This window comes from Amaranthus tricolor, chromosome 8 (genome assembly GCF_026212465.1).
Source record: "Amaranthus tricolor cultivar Red isolate AtriRed21 chromosome 8, ASM2621246v1, whole genome shotgun sequence".
Lineage (NCBI taxonomy): Eukaryota > Viridiplantae > Streptophyta > Magnoliopsida > Caryophyllales > Amaranthaceae > Amaranthus > Amaranthus tricolor.
The window spans coordinates 22,666,167-22,692,445 of record NC_080054.1 but is presented as its reverse complement, the minus strand read 5'-3'; the positions used below and the strand labels follow the sequence as shown (position 1 = coordinate 22,692,445).

Here is a 26,279-nt window from a genome sequence, read left to right as displayed (position 1 = left end):
ATTGACTTGATTTATTATAAATTATGCCAAAATTTTTATTTTCCGTCCAATAAACTAAATGAGTCCAATTAAAATTGAGGGATTTCATATTTTTTATATATAACCCGAAGATAAACTCAACTTTACCAAATAATGATTTATGGGCATATTTACATGTTTGCTTTGTGAAAGATTGAAAAAAATAAGATAAATAAACAATTTAATTCCGAATATAAGATTCGGGAAAACTTATGTCCCAAAATAAGCTTCCGTACATCCAAGCCTAGCCTCGGGTAAATCGCTGTTAGTAACAGCGAATGAGGAGAAAAAAAAAAAATTAAAAGGCCCTAAGTCGCTGTTAGTAATAGCGACTTAAGGAGTTGACCAGTCAACCCCTTAAGTCACTGTTACTAACAGCGACTTAAAAAAAAAAAAAAAAAATTTTTTTTTTATAAATTTTAATAGTACTGAACTTGAAGTCGTTGTATTTTTTTGTTTTTGGAGCAGCTCATTTTTTAACTTTCAAACAGTTATTTAATAACAGATGAACTAACTATATAAACTTGTTATTATTTGATTAATCTTCCGATGTGGGACTGTTTTCTGGAACACATCAAAATAAATGAAACCAAAAATTAGCTCACGAATAGAGCACCGATGTGGGACTGAGGTACTGAAGAGCACCGGGAGTGGTGAAGAGAAGCTCACGAAGAGCCCTCCTGTTAGGCTCTACATTCTCAACATTGATGTTTTACAAAAACCCACTTTGAATCAACAAAAAATAACTGGGTATGATGTTTTCTCATATACAAGTACTGAAATGAACGGTGGACATTTGTCCAAGTGATGATGTTTACTAATGGCTTAAAGTAATGACTACAAACCATACCTAAAAAGCCACAGAAGAAACCCATTGATAGTAAGATTGAAGAACCCATGAACACCATAGAAACCCATCAAAGTTTTGATGGTGGGAAAGAAGAACAAAAAATGGAGATCAATGGAGGAATTTTAGGGCCAAGAGAAAGATTGAAGAGACATAGAACAGAAGTAGCAGAGCAAGTATGGATTCCTGACATGTGGGGGCAAGAAGATTTTCTCAAGGATTGGATTGATTGTACTTCATTTGATGCTAGCAGTGCATATTGATTGTCAATAATGGAGGGTTGCCAAACAAGGAAGACAAGTGGTTGTAGGAATTGGATTTTTGAGTTCATTTGTATTTGGTAATGTTGAGAATGTAGAGCCTAACAGGAGGGCTCTTCGTGAGCTTCTCTTCACCACTCCCGGTGCTCTTCAGTACCTTAGTCCCACATCGGTGCTCTATTCGTGAGCTAATTTTTGGTTTCATTTATTTTGATGTGTTCCAGAAAACAGTCCCACATCGGAAGATTAATCAAATAATAACAAGTTTATATAGTTAGTTCATCTGTTATTAAATAACTGTTTAAAGGTTAAAAAATGAGCTGCTTCAAAAACAAAAAAATACAGCGACTTCAAGTTCAGTACTATTAAAATTTAAAAAATAAATAATTTTTTTTTTTTTTTAAGTCGCTGTTACTAACAGCGACTTAGGGCCTTTTAATTTTTTTTTTCTCCTCATTCGCTGTTACTAACAGCGATTTACCCGAGGCTAGGCTTGGATGTACGGAAGCTTATTTTGGGACATAAGTTTTCCCGAATCTTATATTCGGAATTAAATTGTTTATTTATCTTATTTTTTTCAATCTTTCTTTGCTTTGTTGGGTTACAAGTTACATGGACACCAATTAACATGTAACAAGCCAAATTATCTATAAGAAAATACTTTCTCCAATTTTTTTTTAAAACTATACTTTCAGTTTTCATGTTAATTAATGCGCGTAAATATTTTTAAATCTAAATAGTAAAAATTAAAAAAATTAATATAATAAAAATATGCATCAAAAAGAATTAAATAAAATTCCATTGACTCAATACCTTTACGCATTCGGAAATTATTACTATTTAAGTGGTCATAAAAAAACTAAAAAGCTAATACTTTAGCCGAATCCTCAGTAATTGTCCCGCTTCTTAAGTGTCGTTACATTTTTCATTGTGTCGTCACATTTTTCATGAAATTCCAATTTTTTTATTCCTCCAAAAAAGCTTTGATTTTTTCAATTCATCAAATTCAACGCTTGTTTAACCTAAACGTAACCTACATGATTTTTCGCAGATATTATAGGCATACATTTAATTTTTTGTCAATTAATTTTCGATAAATTTGGTAAAAAGAATTTTAAATACAAAACATTGTTTTTAAAAAAGGGCAAAGTTGCATAAAACTCGCGAATGTACCTAGATATAGTCGCACATTTTACGCGACTGCACCTAGGTATAGTTGTACGTTTTGCGTGATTTGGCCATTTTTTAAAAAAAATATTTTAAGGTAATATTAATTAAGAATTAGTCCCTTCGTTTCTATTTGATGTTCTCATTTTTCATTTCAGGCAATTTTATTTGTTGTTCACCTAAAGAATTTTTTTTTGACATAATTAGTCTTTGTTTATATCCTCTATTTACTTTCCATTTATTTTATTTTTTCATTTTTACAATGCTTTTGGTCACCGCATATATTCCACTAACTTTATTTTAACATTTTTTATATTTGTGGTTCCCATATTTTTTTCACTAACTTTGTTTTTATATTTTTGATACTTATGGTCTCCACTTTTCTCCATTAACTTTATTATTTAATAAAATAATATCTCCACTATCTAAAGAATTTGAATTTTCTTAATTGTCCTGATGTGAAGGTTTCTTATTGGAAAATTAGGATGGGAGGGAATATATAAATTATTTTTATTAAAATTATAATGAAATCAAGTATTAATCAAAACTTAGATAACATTTAAAAATTTAATAATATGAATTCACACATTTGTTAAGCAAGTAGTTAAAGCTATTTTTTTTTCTAAAAAATTGTTTAATTAGAGAAAATTTTCGAAATCTCCCATAAAATTAATTTTATCCCATTTTTGATATTGATATGACTTTTGATCTTACTTTAATACAGAATTAGAAGTACTCCCTCTGTTTTTTTTTTATCTTTCACTTTAGATTACTTTCCATTTTTAGAAAGTTTTTGGATGTTCTTATTTGGACATCTTGTTTGGGCTTATCTCACTTTTACCCCTAAAGACCCCCTATTCTTTTAATGTAACCCTTTTCTTTTATTTAAAATTATTTTCTCTCTCATACTTTCAATATAATCATTACTTCACACTACTATTTAATTAAAATAATACCCACTACAACCTCATACTTCCAATACAATCATTACTTCACGCTACTATTTAATTAAAATAATACCCACTACAACCCAAAGATTCTATCTTTCTTAATATGTGTGAAAAACCCAAAGTGAAAGATCAAAAAAGAACGGAGGAAGTATATAGTTTCGATTAAATTAGACAATGTTTACTTTAGTTTAGACTTTAGAGATAAGTTAGACAAATAAAATACTGCCTTATATTCAATCTGATAATCTCATTTGAATTTTGACATTTTTAATTAATCACTGTTATATTGTATTTTATTCTTAATCTATAAGTTATAAGTATAACTTAGTTAAGTGATATTTTATTTGATTTATTTCAATACAACGAGTCAACTACAATTATTAATATTAATTTCTTATAATTTTTAATTATACAAAATTAGAAATATTAATGATAAAATCATTAAATTGTCAAATATAATCGGTCAAATGGGACATATGAGTATTTATTTTTTGTGTATGAAAATCGAAAAGTGAAAAACCTCGCATAGTTCCGACTTTTGTTTTCGACTTCAGATCTCATCAGAGAGAGACACGGGCATACGGCAAACTGTTCTTCGATTTTCCTTTTCTTCTCCATTCATCCACAACAATGGCGGACGACTAACCTCAATACTTTTACTTCTTTTCTCTGCAAATTCTAACAACTTATCACAAAATGGGAATATCAATCCACAACGAAGTATGGGACCTCAATCCTACTGTTCTGATTTTCATTTTTGTAGCTTCCTTCTTATCGATTTTCCTCTTACCTCACTTTTCCAATCGGACGTCGTCTCTCTCTGACATCAATGCCGTTTCACCTTCTTCGTCTTCTTACTTCCTTCAGTTCCAGCGCAAATTTCTCTTCCTATACTCTCTTTCATCAGGTATATTTCTCTTAATTTTGGCGTTTGAATGTTTATGTTTTGACTTAGGGTTTCATTTGGTTTAATTATGGTTTTAGCTCTGAGTATTGAAGTTTTGTGTGATCAGTGCTGGAAGGTTTATGGTGGGTTTACGGAGAGTATGAAATGGTAAATATTGGACTTACGAAGGAGCAAATGATAGTTTTGCTATCAGTTGGATGTTTAACTTCGCTTATTTTTGGTACTTTCTTAGGCATATTTTCCGATGCTCTGTAAGTTTTTTTTTTTTTTTTTCTTTCTCTCATTTTTGGTTTGTTATGTATTCTGATGTTGATTATAAGCATGTCATCGGTTTTTTAGCGTTATGCACATTGTTTTTACCTGCATTCTCTAAAAATGGAATTAGTTTAGGGGAAGAAGCAAACTAAATTGAAAATGGCATCGGATTCCTCTTTATGTTGTGTCTAGTAAGTGATTTTCAAATTATTTGGCTATAGTACTGTATATCACTAAGTGTCTTTAAGTTAAAACTTTGGAAGCAGATCAAACACTAAAAAGTGCTTGAGGTTGGTTATCAAGCTAGATTTAACCAACTTGAATGGGCATTGTACTTTGTAATTTGTATACAACCGTGTCCTCGAGAGATAAATACTTCTTTATGCTCCTTAATGTATGGATACAATTGCTTGTATGCTACCTGTTGATTCAAATTCCATATTTCAAGGGCATGTTCTCTTCGACTAGATTACTAGACTGGACTGAACTAAAATTTTGGAAGCTGAACTAAACTTATCAAACTGAACTTATAAAGTTATAAGTGCAAAACTTAAGTTCTCATGTAATAATAATTGATGGAAAATTTAAGTACTAAAATTGGATAATGCTAATGAACTTATTAGTACTGAAATGACCGAAATGAAAGTAAGTTGAAATGAGCATGTCCAACCGTAAGATCCTAAAGTATGCACAATTGCACATTACTTTAACTAGTGCTTTTTAATTGTCTCTTACATTGGGGTGCTGACTTCTACGTATAAACTCAAAGTCGTCTTTAATTAAATGAAAATTTCTAATACCATGCTATAGGATATTTTGAAGTTGCAGTTTCTAGCTCTTTGAAATCGATTTTAGTTCAAATATTTGAAGAATGTGATGCTTGTATGAGTTGCAGAGGCCACAAGAAATTTTGTCTTCTGTTTTCCATCCTACATTTGATCATGGGTGTGTGGAAAACCCTTGCAACTCATCCTACAGTATGGGTAGCCAGCATCTGCTTGTCTCTTACCAGCTCTATATTTTCGTTCAGTTTCGAAACTTGGATGGTGGTTGAACATGATAAGGTGTGTGTCCGTTGTACTTGCACTTCTTTATTTTAACATGCTCTTTTTAATTATTGCAACATAATAAATTCTCTTTCATGTCTCTCCAGTCATAGAATGTTCAATTATCCTCTTTTTACCTGGATTTCTTGCTAAATTATTGCATTTCTAATGTCGTGAAGTAAAAGCATGCATAGTACTTCTATTTCATGTCTTTCTCTATGATCATTGCATTCGATCAATACCTAATAATTCTTATACATCTTTGATGCAGCAAGGATACAGGCAAGATGCGTTGAATGATACGTTTTTTTTAATGATTTACTATGAATCAACATCTTTAATAGCAACTCAAGTTCTTGCAAATTGGGCTCTTGGTCAGGGTTCAAAGAAGAGTCTAGTGTTTCCTTCATTCATCACATTGTTCTTGGCAATTGTCAATCTTTTATTTACAACCAAAGGATTGCCAGAATCTCCAGTAAGGAGGAGGCTTAAGGAGCACAGAGCAGAATTTTTTGTGTACATATTTGGCGGTAAGATTGATATATTATTGATGTTTGAATGTAATGAAACAACTAGATGTATTCTTGCAAAGAAAATATAAATACATCCGAAAAAGGCTTGTTGAATAAGAGTTTTAAGAGTTAGTCACAGTAAAAAAAAGAGAAGGGAAGGGGCAAACTTCTATAATAAGGGGAGAGATAGAAATCATGAGTATTGTGATTTTTCAGTTTCATTGGGAGAGATCGTCAGCCTATTGAAACTCAAAAGCTGAGATTTCATTGGGTCTCAAATTCTGTATAATTATATCCTACATTCTCCTACAGTCATTTTATTACATCACGCTATCAACAAAGTGGCTACTTTAAAGTTTATGTAGCTTGCAAATAAATTTAGCTGTAGACATCTTGAATAACGTAACAAGATTCTGATGCCCTGACTTAATCTATATTATAGAATCCTAATAAGTAACAACTAATAGAGGCTAAGATTGCTTAACAAATTTTGTGTTTGTTATCCTTTTTGACGAATGCTCAGGATATGCAATTTATGAAATGGCACTATGAAGAGAGTATAGATTTAACAATAAGAAAAATACAGAGTTGGTGTTATGAGATCTGTAACGTATAGCCTTTATTGAATGGAAGTAAATGTTCCAATTTGGGAAAAATTATCCAACGGAGGTTCTTCTTTTAGTTTTTTGTTCTAGAGACTAGAGTGTGATGTTTCGATACCCCATATTTGGGGATTTAGGCTTTGACGTTGTTGTCGACGTTGCCGACTAGTTATGAGTGCAATGTTTCTTTAATGTTTCTATTGAACACGCCAAGGTCCAGCTAGTAATGTTTCCTTGTCCCTTGTATTCGTTATTTATGCAAATTGCTATACTGTCTCATTTCACAACTCGTTAGTTTCAATATCTTCTTTACTAGTTAAACTTTATTGAAAAGATCGCAAACACGTGAGCACAGTGAAATTGTATATAGGTCATCCTGTAACGGCTCCCTGTTTAATCACCAAATTTAGAAAGAAGTTTAGCATTTATAGCTAGTGTTTTAGGGCAACAAGTACTGAGTTGCGACAGAATTTTGCTTTGGATGTCCAACAATTAAGAAACATCATGAACAGTCTGGTGAAACGATTGACCATTATATTATCACCATGTGTTTTTTAGGAGTTTTTGTCCAACAATTACCTTTACTTTGAATTTTCTGGAAAGTTGGAGTATTGTAGATAACACTATGGTGTTTCCATGTTGAGTAGTCAAATTTGACTAAATGCAAGACAATAAGTGGTCCAAACTTCAGAGTTTTAAAGGTATAAAAAGGTCAATAGAAACACTTACAAGTCATGGGTGACTATGAATGGTCCCAGCCCACAGGTGATGATTCGTTGCCTACTACCGGATGGTTTTTCATCAGTTTTCTTTGTGCAGTATCTTGAACAGCTGTCTAGTATGTTTATGCCTATGTGTGTACTGTGTACGCACATGGGAAGTTATCTGCTCTTGCAAACTGAATTAGGAGTTATTTATGGTGCTCTTGATTAAGGAGGTCAAGTTATTCAGACATTTTCAATAAGAAAATTCTCGAAGCTATGTCATCCTCAAACACATAATTCTCAGCTTTGAACTTCTGTTTTTCATCAAACACCACATTATAGTGATCTTATAGTAGTATTCCTAGACTTTTGTATCTCCGAGAAAATTCTCATGGTTGGTTGCATTTTGATGATATGCAGATAAAAGGATATGGCTATTGGGATGTGCCCAAGCTTGTCTTCAGTTCTCTATTGCTATATTATGGATTTTATGGGCACCAACTATAGTGGTACATATTTGATGGCTCTATTTACTTTGTAATGATGAAATATGCATTGCCTGATTTGACTTGTCTGAGTTCAATAACTTCATTCCCTCTTCCTCCCACCCCATTATGATATTCTTCTTCCATTTGTGTCAGCATAGTTCAACTTTTGAAATTAGTTAATAATGGTTATACGGTGTATTATTCCATGGTTCCTCTTTGGTTTTAGGCTGATGGACGTGGAGTACAATTAGGGTTGGTGTATCCATGTCTTTTGGGTGCAAGAATGCTAGGAAGCACAGTTTTTCCATGGACGTTAAGTGGATTAATTTCTATGCGTATTGAAGATTGCTTATTGTATGAATTTATTGGTGCTGGCCTTATTTTATCGGTTGTAGCATATGATTACCAGGTATATATTAATTTCCACCACTTGAGGAAGTATGTGTTTTCTTATTCTAGAAAGGACTCTTAAGATATATGCAACCTGTCGGTTACAGGAAATCGGAGTTCTGGTTACACTTTTTGGCTTATTCCAAGTTGTTGCTGGCCTAATATTCCCAACTCTTGCTCGGCTGAGATCCATGTATATTTCTCCAACCTTTCTCTCCCCTTAAACATGTCCTTGTTGTTGGCTGTTCTTTCAACCCTATTGTGAATATCTTGTAGTAATTCTTTTTTTTTTTCAGAAGTAATCTTGGAGGTTTAAGATTGAGGACTTTTTGAATTTAATATATTGTCTTGTCCTTTCTCGATGGAACTTAAAATTTATTGTTCTTTAGTTTGAGATTTGAATGGAAGGTCATGTACACTTTTCATATATGTGAAGTTGCAGATGCTTAACCTCTTTATAATCACTAACTAGGGTAAGTTGCCTCCATTTGACTCTCATATCTTACCTTGTTGGGAGCCACATGGCATTGGGTAACGTAATGTTTGAGAAATTTTCCTATACCCATTAACTTTTAAAGTTTTTTAGTTGGTGCCTTGTGTTAAAGTATATTGAATATTAGCAATGAAATGACTATGTTTTAAACATATTTTTGAAGATTGGCATCGGCTGTAACATGCTGATAAAGTTTTCAAAATCATTCAATGTTGTAGGAAGGCCATTTTAGCTTCTTTACGTAGCACGTGGAAGAGGATTAGACAGAAAATAATTGAAAAAGTATTTCTGTGGATGACTATTGAAGATAAACCGTACATGCAGCCAACCCCATCTTTTGGGAATTAGGCTTCAACATTTGTGTTGAATAAGACTTACAATAGAAGTACAACCGTCATTTAATGCCTTTCATTTATTGACTTGTGTTATGTTAAACTTATTGTTGACAACTTGTTCTCTGTGAAATGTTGATGGTTGTTATTACTATCTTAAACCTTTACTTAAAAAGTGCTGATATTAACATTTTATCTATACTTTTACAGGTATGTACCAAATGAGTTCCGAGCTGGGATGATAAGTTTGTCTCTGACTCCAGCTAATGCTGCTCTCCTATGTGTTCTAGTCCAAGTATGTGCCTTTAATATTATGTGGCTGCTGAGTTCAAGTTGCATACGTTTTGGCAAATAGTTTTTTTTATGTGCTAATTGTAATGTTTAGTGTTGGAACATAGAGTTCTTAAGTACTCCCTTTGTCCCTAAGTACTTACAACATTCCTCTCTTTCACTTTATGTAGGGGGCAGATCTGATAAGAGGGGAAATTTATGCAGTGTTAGTGGGGTCGAACCATTAATGTAACCAAAATTTGAAATTTGTCTTACATTTAGGTACATCCAAAAAAAAAAAAGAAATATAGGTAAAATATAAGACGTAAATAGTAGTAACTTCAGATGTCTAGATATTACAAATGCAGTTGGTATGTCAATTTTAATTTGGTTATCTCTTATGGGTTATGCTTTTCTTTTCACATTAGATACACACTTGTGACTTAGTTGATTGTGCTTTCTACTTATTGCTTAGCATGGCCTCTAAACTAATGAGCTGTATTCTTCTTACAATGAGCTGTATTTTTGTTTTCACAACCCTGACACTGTGTTTTCTTGAACTTTAATATAAAGTATAAAGGTATTAGTTCAAATTGGAAGTTCCGATGAGGGGTGAGCAGGTCTAGTCATAAGTTTTAACCAAGATTGACCAGGATCCTGACTGATAGTTCAATAGGTAAAACGATTTGAAACAAGGTGAAAAGAACGCACATTCTCAAATTTTTCGTTTATAGAAATTTTTTTAGTATATCACTATGGTGGCAACCTTGTTCTTTCACAGTTTGGTGTCTCAAAGTGCCTTTTAAGTCTTAACTCCCTAGTTTCTTTTATGTACATATATTCAATTTCACTTAGAGAATGCAACACTTTCCCCAGTTATGTGAGATGTATTTATGAAATTGTTGTTTCCTTTTCTTGGCGGAGGAAGTACAATGTTTCCTCTTTATGTGGGTTTGGCCGTTTCTTTTTGGGGTGTGGGGGATGGGTGGTGGGTAGGGGCCAGTATAAGAAGTTATGTTGATGTTTTAAACTAGAAAAATATGTTGCAATTCTTGCAATGTGGAAGTTTAGGGCCAAAGGGCAGGGTATGTGTAAGAAACCTAGTTAAATTTCTCATTCTTTATGAATGGGGGAGGAGAACATATATAGATGATCATTAAAATTATTTTGCTTGGTTGTAGATTATTATTATTAAATAGAGCAGAATGAAGTAAAATCTTTGCTAGTGACGATTTTGTTTTGTTTTGATTCATGTTGGAACTTGTAAGTAAGACTTTGGCATTGTTAGTGAGCACAGAATAGGACAACTCTGATTGAAAGGAAAATAAATTTCTGCTTGGATAGTGGTTTATATTATATGCACAATTGATGAAACACTGTCATAGCCCATATTATTTTTTTGTGTGAAGTGAGTCATAGTCCATCATTACTGATTAAGCTTTGTTTATATTTCAGGGTGGCTATTACAAGAATGTAAATAATTCTACAATTACTGCTTTCTCTGCCTTGTGCCTTTTTTTAGCAGCAGGCTGTATGTATGCATTGAAACATTGCGGCAAACAGCCTCACCATAGTTGGCACAAAAAATGATCCCAGTGCTTCCATTTATGAGGTCCATGTTATCGGGTTAGCTTTTGCAACAAAAAGATGATTTATCAAGGACTCGATCCTAATCTAAACTGGAAATAACCCAACATCGTAAAGGCTTAATACTTCAATCAAGTTTTGGACTTTGTAATTTCATGTCAGAGGTCCAGACTCTACAGCTTAAACATGAAGATAAGCTACAATGAAGTGGAACTTTTAGCCAGTTGATTGAGAATTTCCACCACCGCAAAATCTTGTAAAAATGCACATGATTTTTTTCAACTGTTATAAGTTTTGTTGGAAAGTTATGGACGTCTGTGCAATTGAGTTACACAAAATGAGGGCTTCCTTGTATAACGTAATCGAAGTAATCATTTGTATGAATACATTACAATTACACTAATGCAGCAATCAAGTGGGTCCCATATAGGGGGAATTGACTATTTAGGGGCGCCGACTGAGTACATTTGTACAAAGTTTGTGGAATGAATACCTTGTGTGGGACAAAAATTTCCCTCTGTTTCCCAACTATAAATCTACATGAGTATGCTATTCTTGTTCTTGATCCCTGATCCATTTGGTTGCCACCCATTTTTCCCCTTTACTGACTGGGCAGCTTCCATGTAATGAAGTCTGTAAAACCAAAAGATATAATGTTAATAGAAGCTGTGGCTGAAGCTGCAAGTTCATAACACTTTTAAGACGAATCATACACGAAAATTACTGTGGAGTTACTTGTTTAGGAAGCAGTTACTGCCTTTAAAATAGAACTGGTGCTAACAGCCATGGGCATGGCTCAGAAATTTAATTGGTGCATGTTCAAAAATAAAATAAAATTGATAGACAATGAAGGGTCTGTTCATTCCACCTTAACAAAACAAGTTAGCAAATAAAAGTTCACACAAATTCAGATTATAGCTAATAAGTTACGTTTAAACCAGTTCAGATATGAGCTACCAGCCGCTTCATTTTGAAACAAAAATAGATTTAACACTTAACAAACCAATAATTTTAAATAAGGCCGATTCAGGTGAAAAAACAAAGCCAATGCTAATTGAGGACTTGTGCTATGTTTAATACCGGTTAGGCATAATGGTAGTGCTTATAAAAACTATTTGACAAGGTATATGATCATGTCTTAACTTTTTTTCCTCGCAAAATCCATCATCATCCATTACAAATCCATTCTCATCCACCATTTGGCAATGTGGTATTAGGTGATAATAGAAAAAAATGGAGAAATACATGGTGAGAACTCCACCACCATGGTAACGAAGTAACACAATTTATGAAATTTAAAGCTAAGACTCATTTCCATTACCTCCATTCAATACAAATAGCCAAACGCCCCAAAAGTAAATCGTTAGTGATAAATAAACTTACAGGATCGATAGTTCCATTTACGAACAATGAGTAAAAAAGAAGTCCATCTCCTCTCCGCGGCTTCACTTTCAAACCGATGCACTCTTTGAAATCATAATTGTAATCTAAGTTATCATTCTGCAGAAAAATGAACGTGAGAAACCCTACTCACAAACATCCAAAAAATGCAGGAGAAATAGATTTCTCTACCTCATAAGGAAACATGGTTTCTCCACCTTCTTCGACATTGGATAAATACAATAAGAAAGAAGCAACCTGTATCAACGGTAATACATAAGTTAAACACTTCCAAGGAATTTATAAAGAGGAAAAAGGTTACTAGGAAGCAGTCAAAAACTAAGGACGAATAAACAAAAGGAATAGCATAATTACCACCCTGCCTTAGGATTTTACAAGTCAACACGGCAATTTTTGTAAGTGTCCTCCTCCAGGCAACAAATCATATTTAATAAAGTACAAATTATGCATGTCCATACTAAAACATCTAGGCATGCTAGACTTTACATGGACATATAGAAGAAATGCTAATTAAGTTGTTGCTTGAGATGAATAACCAATTGTCTTCTCCATACCCTTTGACTTTTCTGTGGACCATATTCAGAAGGATTGAATGCATCGTAGTGAGAGTTGTATTTCTGCCCAATCTCGTAGCGTAGGACATTGTATGCCTGACACATGGTGATAAATTTGAATTAAACAGCAACACATTTCATATTAAAAAGAAGGTTAATTGTGTTTGATATAAACAGCATTCAATTGCATGGAAGAACATCTAGGATTTTAGAAACTAACAAGTGAAAAATTACAACGAATCAACCCAAAGAGCGGGATGCACAGGAACAAGTGCCATAAACTAAAAAAGACTGCCCTCTATCCTTGCTGATATGGACAAAGCTAATTAGTGTGCACAATCTCATATGCCAGTCAACATATCAAATCAAAACAGTTGTGTTCTTTTAGTCATGTTCCAAAAGCTACTAGTATCGATTCCTCAAGTGAGCACTTGGTTTCTGTTGCCTTCAAGACTCAGTACCCAAAGGACAATAAGTGCCATTAATAATAAAACTTTAACTTGTGGCCCATTAGAAACAAAACTTCGTTTATGACATAGAGGGAAAATCCAAACAATTTGGCAAGTTTGAGTTCACACTATAGTAAAGTACCAAAAGAATTAACGTCACGCACTCACGTCAACGGTTCCCCTAATTTCTAGCCAGTCATATTGGAGAAACTGTGTAAAGCTATAGGTCATCAACACTTTTGATTATAATAGATGATTTTAAGACATTGTTTCTCACGTGTAAGGGTTATACAACAAAACAATGAAGCTAACATTTATCTCAAACAGCAGGCTTTACTCCTTCGCAATTTGAGACATTTGATTTTGCATCCACGGTTGATAGATGTTATTTGAAATGAACGGTTTTAAAAATATAAAAATACAACCCCCAAAAAGGTCATGCAAGATTAAGAAACATGATGTTGAAGAGCATTAAAAGGATCTGAAACAGGCTAAAAACCAGGACATAAAAATTAAGAAAAAAGAGCTTGTTGACACTTGAGCATCAAAGGCAAGGCATACCTCCCCATGTTCCCTGGGAATCATAGTGGCCCTTGAAATTTTCTCATCAATAAAATCCAAAATTCCAGTTTTATCTTCATCCGCACTAATAAACATGCCAGAACTGGTAGGAAAAATATTCAGCATAAATTAAGTATAGATCCATTAACCTTTGATTTATAAAAAAACTCAAAGTTACCAAAAATGTTATTAACAAGCATTGCAACCATGCACATCACACTGTACATATGAAACTCAACATGATTTAGATTCCTCATTGCCTTATATCAAAATAAAAGCAAGCATTATGACAATAAATTGCAATACAATGGCAAATATAAAATGCATCAAACCTTGTTCTGACTCCCTGTGTATTCTGCATTGTTTCTCCCTTCCGTAATGCCAATCTTGATGGCCGCAGCTGTACCTTTGCCATATTAATAATGCTTTCACATTGCTCTACAGTTGCAAAGTTAGGAAAATATACTGCACGAGGTCTCCAACTCAAGACCTACAAAAGAAATCTGACAACTCTGAATAGACACACAATAAAAGAACCCTAGTTTGATTTCAGAAGGTAGAACTTTTTACATGTAACTCATTGTAAAGTGGTAAGAGACTTAGTACAATAATCAATATAATTTATTACCTTAAATGATTACATCAAATACCATGAAGCACTAAGTCGAGGACATAGGATAACAAAACACACCAAAAATATTTTTTCTTTAATGTATAGCCGGTAAAACAGATGAATTAAAGAGGATTCAAATAAGTTGATTGATATAATAGTCTAAAGGCTGCTTCTGAAAAATGTAGACCCTCTTTCGTATTTAATATCTCTTGGTAGACTGGCCCTATCCAAGAAAAAATGTTATTTTCCTTACAATGTAAACTTACGCATTCTGATTCCTTAGCAGATACTAACGATTTTCAAATGCAAAGATTGAATTTCCATCTTGCAGAAAAATCAAAGGAAGCATGCAGTTCAGCAGTTCCTACAATTTTGTTTGTCTACTCTAAAAAAATTTACAACTCGTTTACGTAGATGGATTGAGAAGTTTACTGAAAAACATTACCAGCTAGGCGATTCCAGCATGCAACATGATGTATTATAACATTTGAATTCTTATCATCTTTCACATTTCTTACATCCTAGTCTACTAGGATTACCTAATAAATACCCCTAAATCAAAACATCCTTATTATAGAGGAAATTATAAACGTTAAATGCTTAAACGTTAAAAGAAACTACACCAAAAGCAAAGCTCTAGTAACACACTAACAATAAATCCTTGATTATTGCAAAAAGGCAAAGTTAATAATAATATGAAAACAAAATCAAAATATTCTGTAAACAGAGATGATTGCAAAACAGAGATGATCACGCAATAACCAACATTGCAACTTGCATGCTACAGCCACTCTAAAAAAACAGCTATCTATGTTTGATCTCAAATAAGTAGCTAGCCTAAATAACAACATGCATGTCTTCCAATTAAAGCAGCAGCATACTAATACAAACATTCCACTATGTTGTGGTTTAAAGAAGCTTAAAATGATCCCTCAAAGAACTAAATTCAGCACAACTAACCCATAGCAATTTCCGAAACCATTTTGCAATTCATTGTGTACAGATTAGTTGAATCCTGAAGAAGAATATCAGGAGTTTAAAGAGCTCGTGTTTAACTGGTAGGAACTTAGAAATCAGCATCACAATGCTCTATCCATATCAAATTGTTCTGACATTCAGATATCTATATTTCTCGTAGCTTCCTACACATGAAGACTGCTTGATTCTTCCATGTATACACACACATGCCGCATTATATTTCAAAATAATTCCATGAACTTTAATTTCTATACTGTTTAAAATTTCTGAAGCCAAATAATTATCATTTTAGTACATTAATAAGCCGCATCAGTCTCAAACAAAATTTTCAAAAAGCATTTCAGATTATTTTCAATTGATCATTTTCTTCTTTACTGTATAACAAATTAAAAAATCAGTAAATACAGTTTTAATATAAACAGCTAAAAAATAATTAACAAATATATTCTTCGATTTTCCGCTGTATTCATCCGCAACATATTTCTAACAAAAGATCAAGAGAAGAACCTGAAAAGGAATAGAAGAAATAAAATCATCGCCAGATTCTCCAGCGGGCACAAGATCAAGAGCTGCAGTATCTACAACATCGTTCGATTCAAGCATTCTCTGTCTTAATCCCGCACTCCATGAAATCTTCCACAAATTCATCAATTTTTTTCATCAAAAACAAAAAATTCACCTCAAACATTAAAAAATATAAAAAAATGTCAGAAACAAATAAATACCTGAAATATAAGAGTGCAAGAGAAAAATCCGACAATAAAAAAGAAGAAACAGAGAAAAAACACAGCCGGTAACCCTAGATTTCCACCGGCGTTCGAATTAGCTCTCGCTTTTACTTTCATTTGATCTAGCTGATTTACAAATACAGCAAATTTCTCTTCCGAAACTCGATATTCTTCGTCTTTCTTCTTCTTTTCTTTGCTGCCTGCAATGGCTAACTGATGAAATTCAAAAATAGTCTTATTTTCCTGTAATTTCAGAGCTGTGAGGTCCGAGAAAAAGAACGCGGCAATATTGGTTGCAAATGGCGTGATTTAAAACATCGGGTTTTTTTTTTCTTGTAAGAAAATAGAAGTGAGAAACATTGGCCATTTATCCATACAAGTGTGTGTCGACTAGGTGCACAAGAAAATTAATTAGTCAATTATAACAACATTTCATTTCATTACATTAATTAGTGTCATTAATTTATTTCGACCTAAATAAAATTTTAAAAAGTCATGTATTTACAATAAAAAATATAATTTTTAATTGATCTTTGACAACAATTATTTAGTTTATATAATAATTGATAATAAAAGAACTATAGATTTTTTTTTTTTGGAAAATTCTCAAAAAATAAATTAATTATTCTTCGATCTGCTGAAAATAAAAATCAACTATCAATTATTTTTAAATCACATTTATTTGATATAATTGCTAAAAATACAAGAACTATAGACTTTTTTTGGAAAATTTTTAAATATACTCATCGATTTAAAATGAACACAAAATAATTAAATCCTAATCACTTTATTTATTGGATTTGACGGTAATAGAAATATATGTTTAATAAAAACAGAACACGTAACTTTTTATTATCTTTTAGAATTAACTTGTCACTTTAAAAAAGATCTTTTTTGTAATTTGATTTGTTACTTTCTCATGTTTGATATTCTCATTCATTTTTTCACAATTTTTAAATATGTTTGATGCTTAATATCTAGCAATATCTTACATAGATTTATCTTTACTTGTAAATATTCACGAAAAATTATATATAAGTTTTTTTTTCTTTAAATGAAATATTCCTTACGGAAACATTAATGAAAAAACGGATGAAATATGTAAAAGGATAATATGAATTCTATGCATTTGTTTAGGATCCAACCATGTAAATTTTGGGTTAATCTAGTGAATTAAAATCTTTTCTTTTAGCTTTGTAATATAGATTTAATTTTCAGCACCCACTAAAGAGATTAATTATCTCTCTCATTTGGATTCTCCTCCTTGAAAAACCCTTCACACTATGTTTTGATATCAACTTTAAAAAAAAAAGAAGGAAAATGACGATGAATAGAAGGGAAGAAACTTTTGTTTTTAGGAGGGAAGGAAAGAAAAATGACGGAAGATAAAAATTATCATGTTAAATCTTTTCGACTTTGAAAGGATTAATACATCAACAAAAAAAACATTCATCCAATCCCTTTAATACCCTTATCTTCAAAATCCTTTCTTTTTATCTTATTATCTAAATAAAAAATCCTTTATCTCTTTAAATCTCTTCTCTTCTTTTTTTTTTTTTTTCTTAAATTAAATTGTGAAATACTATTATTTCACCCAAGATAGATTAGTGGGGTGGGAAGGATCAATTTGTATTCGGAGGGTATATCATTGGTGGGCAAGGGCATGCAACCTGGCTTTTGCCTCCATCTTTGACTTTTGAGTATCTAATTCGTCTCTCTAGTTTTCTTCTTTGAGTATCTTTAAATAATTATTGCATATTTCCTCTATTCAGTATCTTAAATATTTGCATTCGATCATATTACTATAAGTACTAAGAATAATAAAACAGAAAAATTATTTATTTAGAGTATAATTTCATGTAGTTTTATGACTACCCAAAGAATTCTCCATACTTGACCTTCTGTATAATGCTATATATTTTCTTATACTCAGTTGTTTGTCCATATCTATTTAATTGTCTCATTTATTTTTTTATATTTCTATTTATTATTGGTCTACTTGGATTTTTGAATTGAATTTTCCTTATTAATTTTATTATACATTTAATTATATTTAATTCAAATTTAACACTCAAAACATATACATTTATACATATTTAAATATGAAAATCATAAGTTAATTTAATGTATAAAGACTTTTATTAAAATTTTGTGACAAGATTTTGATTCTTACTGTATAAAAAAAGTTTATCAGCTCGTCATTGTGCATTTTCACTCCTTTTAAAGATGGTTTGTGATTGACTATCTATCACCCATTCTAAACTTCGCAACTCATAAGAAAAATAATTTAGAATCATTGTAAAAGAAAAAAAAAGCACATTAATAATAGGGGAAATAGTCAATAATAAATCAATATTTGGTTGATCCGCTAAAAATAAACTCACTTATTATTTATTTTTAAATAAAATCACATATCAATATATTTGCTTAAAATAAGCCTAATACCTATTATTTATAACTATTTTTGAAGCTTCTTTGCTTGTGATCAAGAAATAGGAATAAAAAATAGTTGAATATATATTTTCAGCAATTATATCGAATATATGGGTGTATTTGATAATAATCAATAGTTGAATTTATTTTGAGCGCATCAAGCAAAAAATTGTTTAATTTTTAACAATTTCCCTTAATAATAAAGGTCCTACCTTTCTTCATTGTGACACCACCTCTATTAATATATTTGCTCCTAGACTTTATCTCTCTAACTTCTACGTAAATAAGTTCTCTCAATTCAGTCTCAACTAGTTATTTGTGTATCAAAATAATATAGAAAGTGAATTCAATGAATGATTTGCCTAAGTAATGTTGAAAAATAAAAAAATTCTCAATTTAGGGTTCACCAATATTTATTTCCCAAACTAGTGTTCATTAAGAAAAAAATCAATTAACTTTATTTGATTGTTTCCAAACCTATTAAATCTCTCACAAGTAGAACTAAGCCAAAATAAAATTAATTTCAATTTCAACAGCAACCTTATTTATTTTCTCAAATCCCTAAACTAAACATCAGTAAGACTAACGACGGAGTACTTGAAGCGACTGATGGCAACCACCATCCACGCCAACTGTCGGCTTTCTACCACAGCCGCCACCTATACCAATCACGGTAGTCTAAATCCATTGTTCTAATTGAGATTTTTTTTTCAAGTGTGCAATTGAGGTAATTTTCAGCTTTTCATCTCTATTTTTGATTGATTTTCATCACAATGATGATGCTAACAACAGATCACAAGGGTACGTTATCTTCGACAAACATCTTTATTGATTTTGATTTTTGGACTTGATTGAGATTTTTGGTTGTATGTAGAAGTATTTTTTAGGATATTTTACACTTTCTGTACGACTTGTGGGATTTTTTTAATGTGTTTACGCATATATTTGCTTGATAAAACAACTTTATCCTCTTGCAGGTTTGGAATTACCAAACCAAAAAAATGTAGCTTATTAAAACTATTTTATTATATGAACACCATTATGGGAATTATGTTTTAAAAAACACCAAAATTAGAATTTTTTTTATTTTTCGACCCTAATTAGGCAAATCACTCAAATTCAACGTTAAAAATGTCAAAATAACTAAACTAAGCAACATTTAGGAAAATTTCTTAAATTTAATGATTTTCTTAAAATGAATTATAACTTTTAATTTTTTTTCCAACTTTTATATTTATAGAATTTTAAATTAATAAATCTGATGGCATTGTACAAAAAATAATTTATAGATCATATTTAATTAATATTTATATAAAATATCTGATGTCATTGTACATTTTGTAAGACTCTACTTAGGTATAGTCGCACGTTTTGGACTTTACCCATTTTTATAAAAAAATTATTTTTTAAAGTTTAAAAAATATGAGTCGAGTTTACGTTGAAGTTTGATGAATTAAAAAAAATCAAATCTTTTTAAAAGGAAGGAACAAAATTAAATTTTTTTTAAAAAAAAGGAACGATGCAATAATTGAAAAAGATAGTGATAAATAAATAAAAAATCCTAGAAAAACATTAGAAAAAGAAAAAGTAAATGGAGAAGAATGAAAGAAAAGGTAAATGGAGATGCATGAAAGAAAAAAATAATGTCGTAAACTCCTATCGTTATCGACAAAAGCTTAATGGCTTTGTAGGTAACTGAATTAGATCGATGTGGCCAACTCACCTGAATCTAAACTTAAAATTATTGCAACTCCGCGCATACTTTCCTTTTAGTTGGTCGTCCTCGTCCACTTACAAGTTATTACTATACTTTAATCTAATCTTTAATTATTATAGGACGGTCTTATCATGAGATGCGCTTTATATATGGGTTGAATAACTTACTAATACTCCCTCCTATTTAAGCTACTAGTTTTATTTATTTTTGAGCACTATTTACTTATCACTCTTAATTTGTATTCTATTCTTAATCTATAAGTTACTACTAAAATATAGTCATGTAAGATCTTGTTTGATTTGTGTTAATACAAAAATTATTAATGTCCACTTTTCATAATTTTTAATTTAGATTAATTAAAGATATTAAAAGTTAAAATATTACGTCAGTAAGGGTAAAAAATTAAATAGGACTACTAGCTTGAATAGGAGGTAGTATAAGTCTTTACATATGAAATTTTTGTTTTTAAGGTTGTCTTACTGAACAACAATCTCTCATAAGCTCTTGTATTAAGAGATTGAGAGATTGTAATTTATAACATCAATAATTAATACAAATATTAAAAACTTATAGAAAAGACCATTAAATTGTTTAAATATGATTAAAAGTACGAATAACACTTAAAAAGTAGTGGTACTAACAAAGAATAAATTTTGTTACAAAATTAACTGATAGGAAAAATAAAAGTGTGATAATTTAGGGGAGTAATAGGATAATATACCTACGAACTTTCATTAATTTAGAAAATAACTTTTTGAGTATAAGTTGATTTGTTCCGAGTACTTCCTCCATGGATAGAAATAGAATATTTACGCGTGGAGCAAAAAGTTTGGGGTTTGAGTCCTACTGGGCGCAGGTATTAATAGGGGGTTTTTTGACAGCATGCATCTCTCTTTACTCTTTCCTTAGGGGAACGAGTATGATTTGTCTGCATCTTTCAGGAAAAATAAAACTCCAACCCGAATCCTGTCTTGTGCGGGATACTGAAAGTGTCCTTTACCTTTATATTAATCATTCATTACTCTTAATTTGTAATTAGTTTTTAATTTATAAGTTAAAACATAATTAAGTGAGATCTTGTTTGATTCGTCTCATTGCAATGATTATTAACATTAAATTTTTATAATTTTTTATATATACAATTAAAGATATTAAACATTAAATTAGTGCATTGAATTGCGTAAAAAAACAATAACTACATAAAATTATATATAATTGTCGGAGGGTCGAGACTCTGGACTCAGGACTCAGGAGTCAAGAGCAAGGAAAGTTCGCAATTGTAGACTCTAATGTAGAATACTTTTTCGGTTTTATTTTATTGGTTTTGGCTACATAGATTTTTATATAGATTTTAACTATAATTTCATAATTGTCAATGATATACATCATAAAAAATTGTAAAAAATAAATATTAAAATTTTATTTTCTCCAATTCAGCATTTACGTCTTATTTGCTTTTTGAACCCTATTTATTTCTTATTCTTAATTTGTATTTTATTATTAATTTATAAGTTAAAACATAGTCAAGTGGGATATTTGATACGTCTCAATGTAAGGATTATTCAAATTAACTTTTGATAATTTTTAATTATGCACAATTAGATTATTAAAAATTGAATAAGTGCATTGAAAAGAGTGTATAAAACAAATGAGATATTAGTAGTGAATTAAAGGGAGTATGTAAGAAGATGAATCTAATAAGATTTCAAATAAATATTTATTTATTTCATTGAAATTGTAACATTACGTACATATATGTAGAAACTTTTAAAAATAAATATTACAATTTCAATGACAATGAGAAGAAAAAAAGTATATATTTGAACTTTTATATGCTTGAATAATCATGTTAAATTTCTCTATCTATACTAGGGAAATTTCACATGGTAGCATCTAATTTTCATGAAATGTCAGTGGTTGCATTTTTTTAAGAAAATTCCACATGGTAGCATCCAGTTTATGCACAAACTAATTGCCGTAGCATTTTCTGTTAAGTTCTTGTTAAATTCCGTTTAATTCATCATTTTGTAAGTTTTTTCCACATGGTAGCATCCAGTTTTTGTTTAATTCACAATTTTAACGTTTAATTCACCAATTTAATGTTTAATTCACCGTTTAATTCATTAACGCCCATAAATGTTATAATAATTTTGTTTTCATTCAAATTGTTGGCATTATAAAGTTCAAAAGGTAAGTAGCCAAGCACTAATATTGATACATATTTACTTCAAGTAAAATTAGAGATAATTCTAATAATAAAAACAAGTATTTTTCTGCTAAAAAAATTTGCTACAAAAAAGTTACTTATTTATTTATCTTTTTCTTTACAATTTATGAAAAAAATGTATAAACCAATATTACAAAAAGCTAATAATTAACGCCGTTAACATGGCAAGTAGGATTTGGTGTTGATGGAGAGTTGGAGACGATGAGGAACCAGTGTTCATAACCTCTAACAAAACCTTAGCCTTTTGTTGTATCTACTTGTGCACCATTTTATTATTATTAGAATTATTTCTAATTTTGCTTGAAGTAAATATGTATTAGTATTAATGCTTGACTACTTACCTTTTAAACTTTATAATGCCAACAATTTGAATGAAAACAAAATTATTACAACATTTATGGGCGTTAATGAATTAAACGGTGAATTAAACATTAAATTGGTGAATTAAACGTTAAAATTGTGAATTAAACAAAAACTGGATGCTACCATGTGGAAAAAACTTACAAAATGATGAATTAAACGGAATTTAACAAGAACTTAACGGAAAATGCTACGGCAATTAGTTTATGCATAAATTGAATGCTACCATGTGGAATTTTCTTAAAAAAGTACTACGACTGGCATTTCATGAAAACTAGATGTTACAATGTGGAATTTTCCTATAAAATATTTTAACATAAACAAGCTACATATCCAATACGATCTAAAGAATCGATTTGGCAGACCTAATTAGATATGTTAAAGTGAATTTATAGTAAATCTCTCACTTCACATGTGGCCGATTCAGCAGCCACCAGCACCACATTATACCTTTATTTATAAAAATTATCCTTAATAATTTTATTTATTTAGAAATAATCAATACTATGGATTATTCACAATATATAGACAATAAGTAGGATTATCCAAAATAATTTTTCCTTATTCATATCCTAAAGAGTTATCTCATGCTATATCACATCATTGTATTTAGTAAATTTCGCTTAAAGCAAGATTAAGATGGGAAAGGTGAGTGACAAACATACTATATCATCAGACCCAGTTCAAAGGTTTGTCTAATTCTTTCAAATTTAACACTAGCAAATAGGACATTAATTTTATCGAATTTGGAAAGTGGAATATGGATTACTAACTTTGGTTTATTCAAATATTAGTATACAAACTCGTGCAATGCACGAAGTTTGTTAGCATGAAAATATATATTAATATAAATTTCAAAGAAAAAAGCAATTGCGTATTATGGTTATCAAATTATAATTTAATAAAATGTAATTATTGTTTGATTGAATGAAAAATTATTGATTATATATTCGGTCTAGAATTAGCTATTTTTGTGAAATTGAAGATTTTGTAATAATTGTGCCAAAATTGACATGCTTGCAAATTATTGTCCACATCATCCGATAACTCACTCATTGCGAATAAAATTAAAACACACGAGAAAGCTCTTACATTATGTCATTTGTTATTTTCCAATAAAATTAATAATATGTATAATGTTGAAATTCTTTAAACTAGACACATAATTTATGTTATAAAATATATGCATTGCTATATAAAATAGTTTATATTTTACATCAAAAATATTGCTTATAAAATAATTGTCATTAAATCATGCATCGCTATGTGAAATTCAAAAAGATTTTAAATAGTTAAATTTGATGTAATAAATGTTTTTTCAAACTTAACTTTAATACTTGAAATCATAGTTAATATAATAAAATATTTTTGAATGTCATAGAATCAAATCTTAACATGTAAAAATATTCTATTTGACAAAGTTCTATAAAATCGTCATTTGAAAATTTTCAATTCTTTTAAAGTGTTGTATTGTTTTAATCAATTAGTTTTGCGTAAAGTGTCCCTATAAAAATTGTATAAAATTCGCTATTGAATCAAACAATCATGAATGAATCAATCGATATATATAATAATATAGACTAGAAAATAGTTAAAAGTGACCCAATTCGAAGCCTGATAATATACCTTTTTGTGATTGATCGAACCTATGAGCATAACCAAATGATAAGCAAAAATGAGAAAATTAACCGAACTACGACCAATTTTGTAACCAACATATGATTCTTAGCAGATATTATCCAAACTTAATAATAATTAAACCAAGTCATGTTCAATTCAAATTGTGCTAAAAATCAAAAGCAATTTGTTTATAACCGACATAACTTGACCAATTTAACCTAACCAATTGTAAGTCCAAATGATTTTTTACCAAACATGTTGTAAATCCAAACCTATTGAACACAAACAGGACGGTTTAAAAAGTTTTTTATGAGCTAAATTCTACTTAAAGAGGGTTTAAAAAACACAAAACTAAATCAACTTTCAACATCAAACATAATTTTTTAATTCAGTCTTGCAACCTTTTCTTAGAATACATATCTTATGTCTTCCTTTTTGGAAGCTTTGATCATTGAATGTGAGTTTTGTCACTTTGTGTTATTATATTATTATAGTACTAGATAGATTTTCGTATCAAGTACAATTTATGAATTATTTAAATAAAACATTATTAATTATATATATGTAATTAAGTTATTATATGACTCCTAAATCATATTGAAATCATAAATTGATTTGTTTTAAAAACTATAAAAGTATTACTATTAGATTGAGATATATATTATTAATATATATGGAAACCTAATCATAAAATCATGCACTAAATAATATAGATTATAAGTAATTACATAAAAAATAATAGAAAGTTTCAACATATGAAAATAAATATAAATAATAATTTAAATGCTTAATGTCTTTATAAAACCTTAAAATAAGTTTTCAGCCTAAAAAACATACTCTCTTCATTCCTTAAAGAAGTTTCCATTTGTCATTTCAGGATATTTTATTTGTTGTTCTCACAAAATAATCTTTCTGTTTATGTCACCAATTTTGAACAAAAATAATCTTATTCATCTTGATTTAATATATTAATAATACTTACGATCCCTACATATCTTGCACTATAACTTCATTTTTACATTTTTATATTCTTTATAGTCTTACATATTTTGCACTAACTTTATAAAAATATTTTTTATTAATTGTGGTCCTCATATTTTTTTCACTAACTTTTATTTAATATTTGTAATGTTTATGGTTTCCACTTTTCCTCCATTAAATTTATTATTCAATAAAATAATGTCTATTATTTAAAAGATTTTATTTTTCTTAACTCCGGTGAACATTCCTTATGGGAACTTCATTAAGGATTGAAAGGATTATTTTTTTACTATAATAATTTATGTGTTATAATTTTGTCATAGATGATAGAATTATCATTTGAAATTTATTTCACCAACATCTTCCTTATTATTTATTTAAATAATTAATATATAACCTATTTAATTTGTGTAGGCTTTTTAATATAGCCATATAAGTGGTGTATATAATTATTTGTAAAAAACTATATTAAAATTATTTTGTGTTCTTAATTTATTAAAAAAATATTTTAATGAAAATTAATTTTTTAAATAAATAATTAATAATGTTATCCGATAATTATCCATTGCAATTAAAAGATACTGCATATCTTAATTGATTGTATATGGTTTAATAAATAAATAAGATGGAGTAGTTTTAAAATCTTTTATAACTAATTTATTTAACAAATCTAATCAGAAAGATATTACATGATATGCTAAAAAAAATATTTGCCTAATAACATGAAAAGAACGAGAAAATTTTTATTTTGAAGTCGACATGTGTCATAATTGTTTTTTCATTAGTATATTATATAGATAAATAGATAAATAGATAGATAGATAAATAA

At 30.0% G+C, this 26,279-nt stretch overlaps 2 protein-coding genes across 2 annotated transcripts; one reads left to right on the top strand and one right to left on the bottom strand.

Moving 5' to 3' along the window:
• Positions 1-3,736: 3,736 nt before the first annotated feature.
• LOC130820654 (uncharacterized) lies at positions 3,737-11,008 on the top strand. The gene is made up of 9 exons (XM_057686106.1): positions 3,737-4,149; positions 4,256-4,400; positions 5,300-5,468; positions 5,722-5,980; positions 7,689-7,777; positions 7,983-8,165; positions 8,254-8,339; positions 9,182-9,266; positions 10,697-11,008. Exons 1-9 carry the CDS (start codon positions 3,939-3,941, stop codon positions 10,829-10,831), a joined length of 1,362 nt encoding a protein of 453 aa, XP_057542089.1. The 5' UTR covers positions 3,737-3,938; the 3' UTR covers positions 10,832-11,008.
• A 143-nt stretch (positions 11,009-11,151) lies between these two features.
• Positions 11,152-16,461, bottom strand: LOC130820655 (probable prolyl 4-hydroxylase 9). The gene is made up of 8 exons (XM_057686107.1): positions 16,110-16,461; positions 15,892-16,017; positions 14,126-14,283; positions 13,794-13,896; positions 12,784-12,879; positions 12,401-12,466; positions 12,212-12,328; positions 11,152-11,461 (listed from the first exon to the last, which is right to left on the bottom strand). Exons 1-8 carry the CDS (start codon positions 16,227-16,229, stop codon positions 11,378-11,380), a joined length of 870 nt encoding a protein of 289 aa, XP_057542090.1. The 5' UTR covers positions 16,230-16,461; the 3' UTR covers positions 11,152-11,377.
• Positions 16,462-26,279: the final 9,818 nt, after the last annotated feature.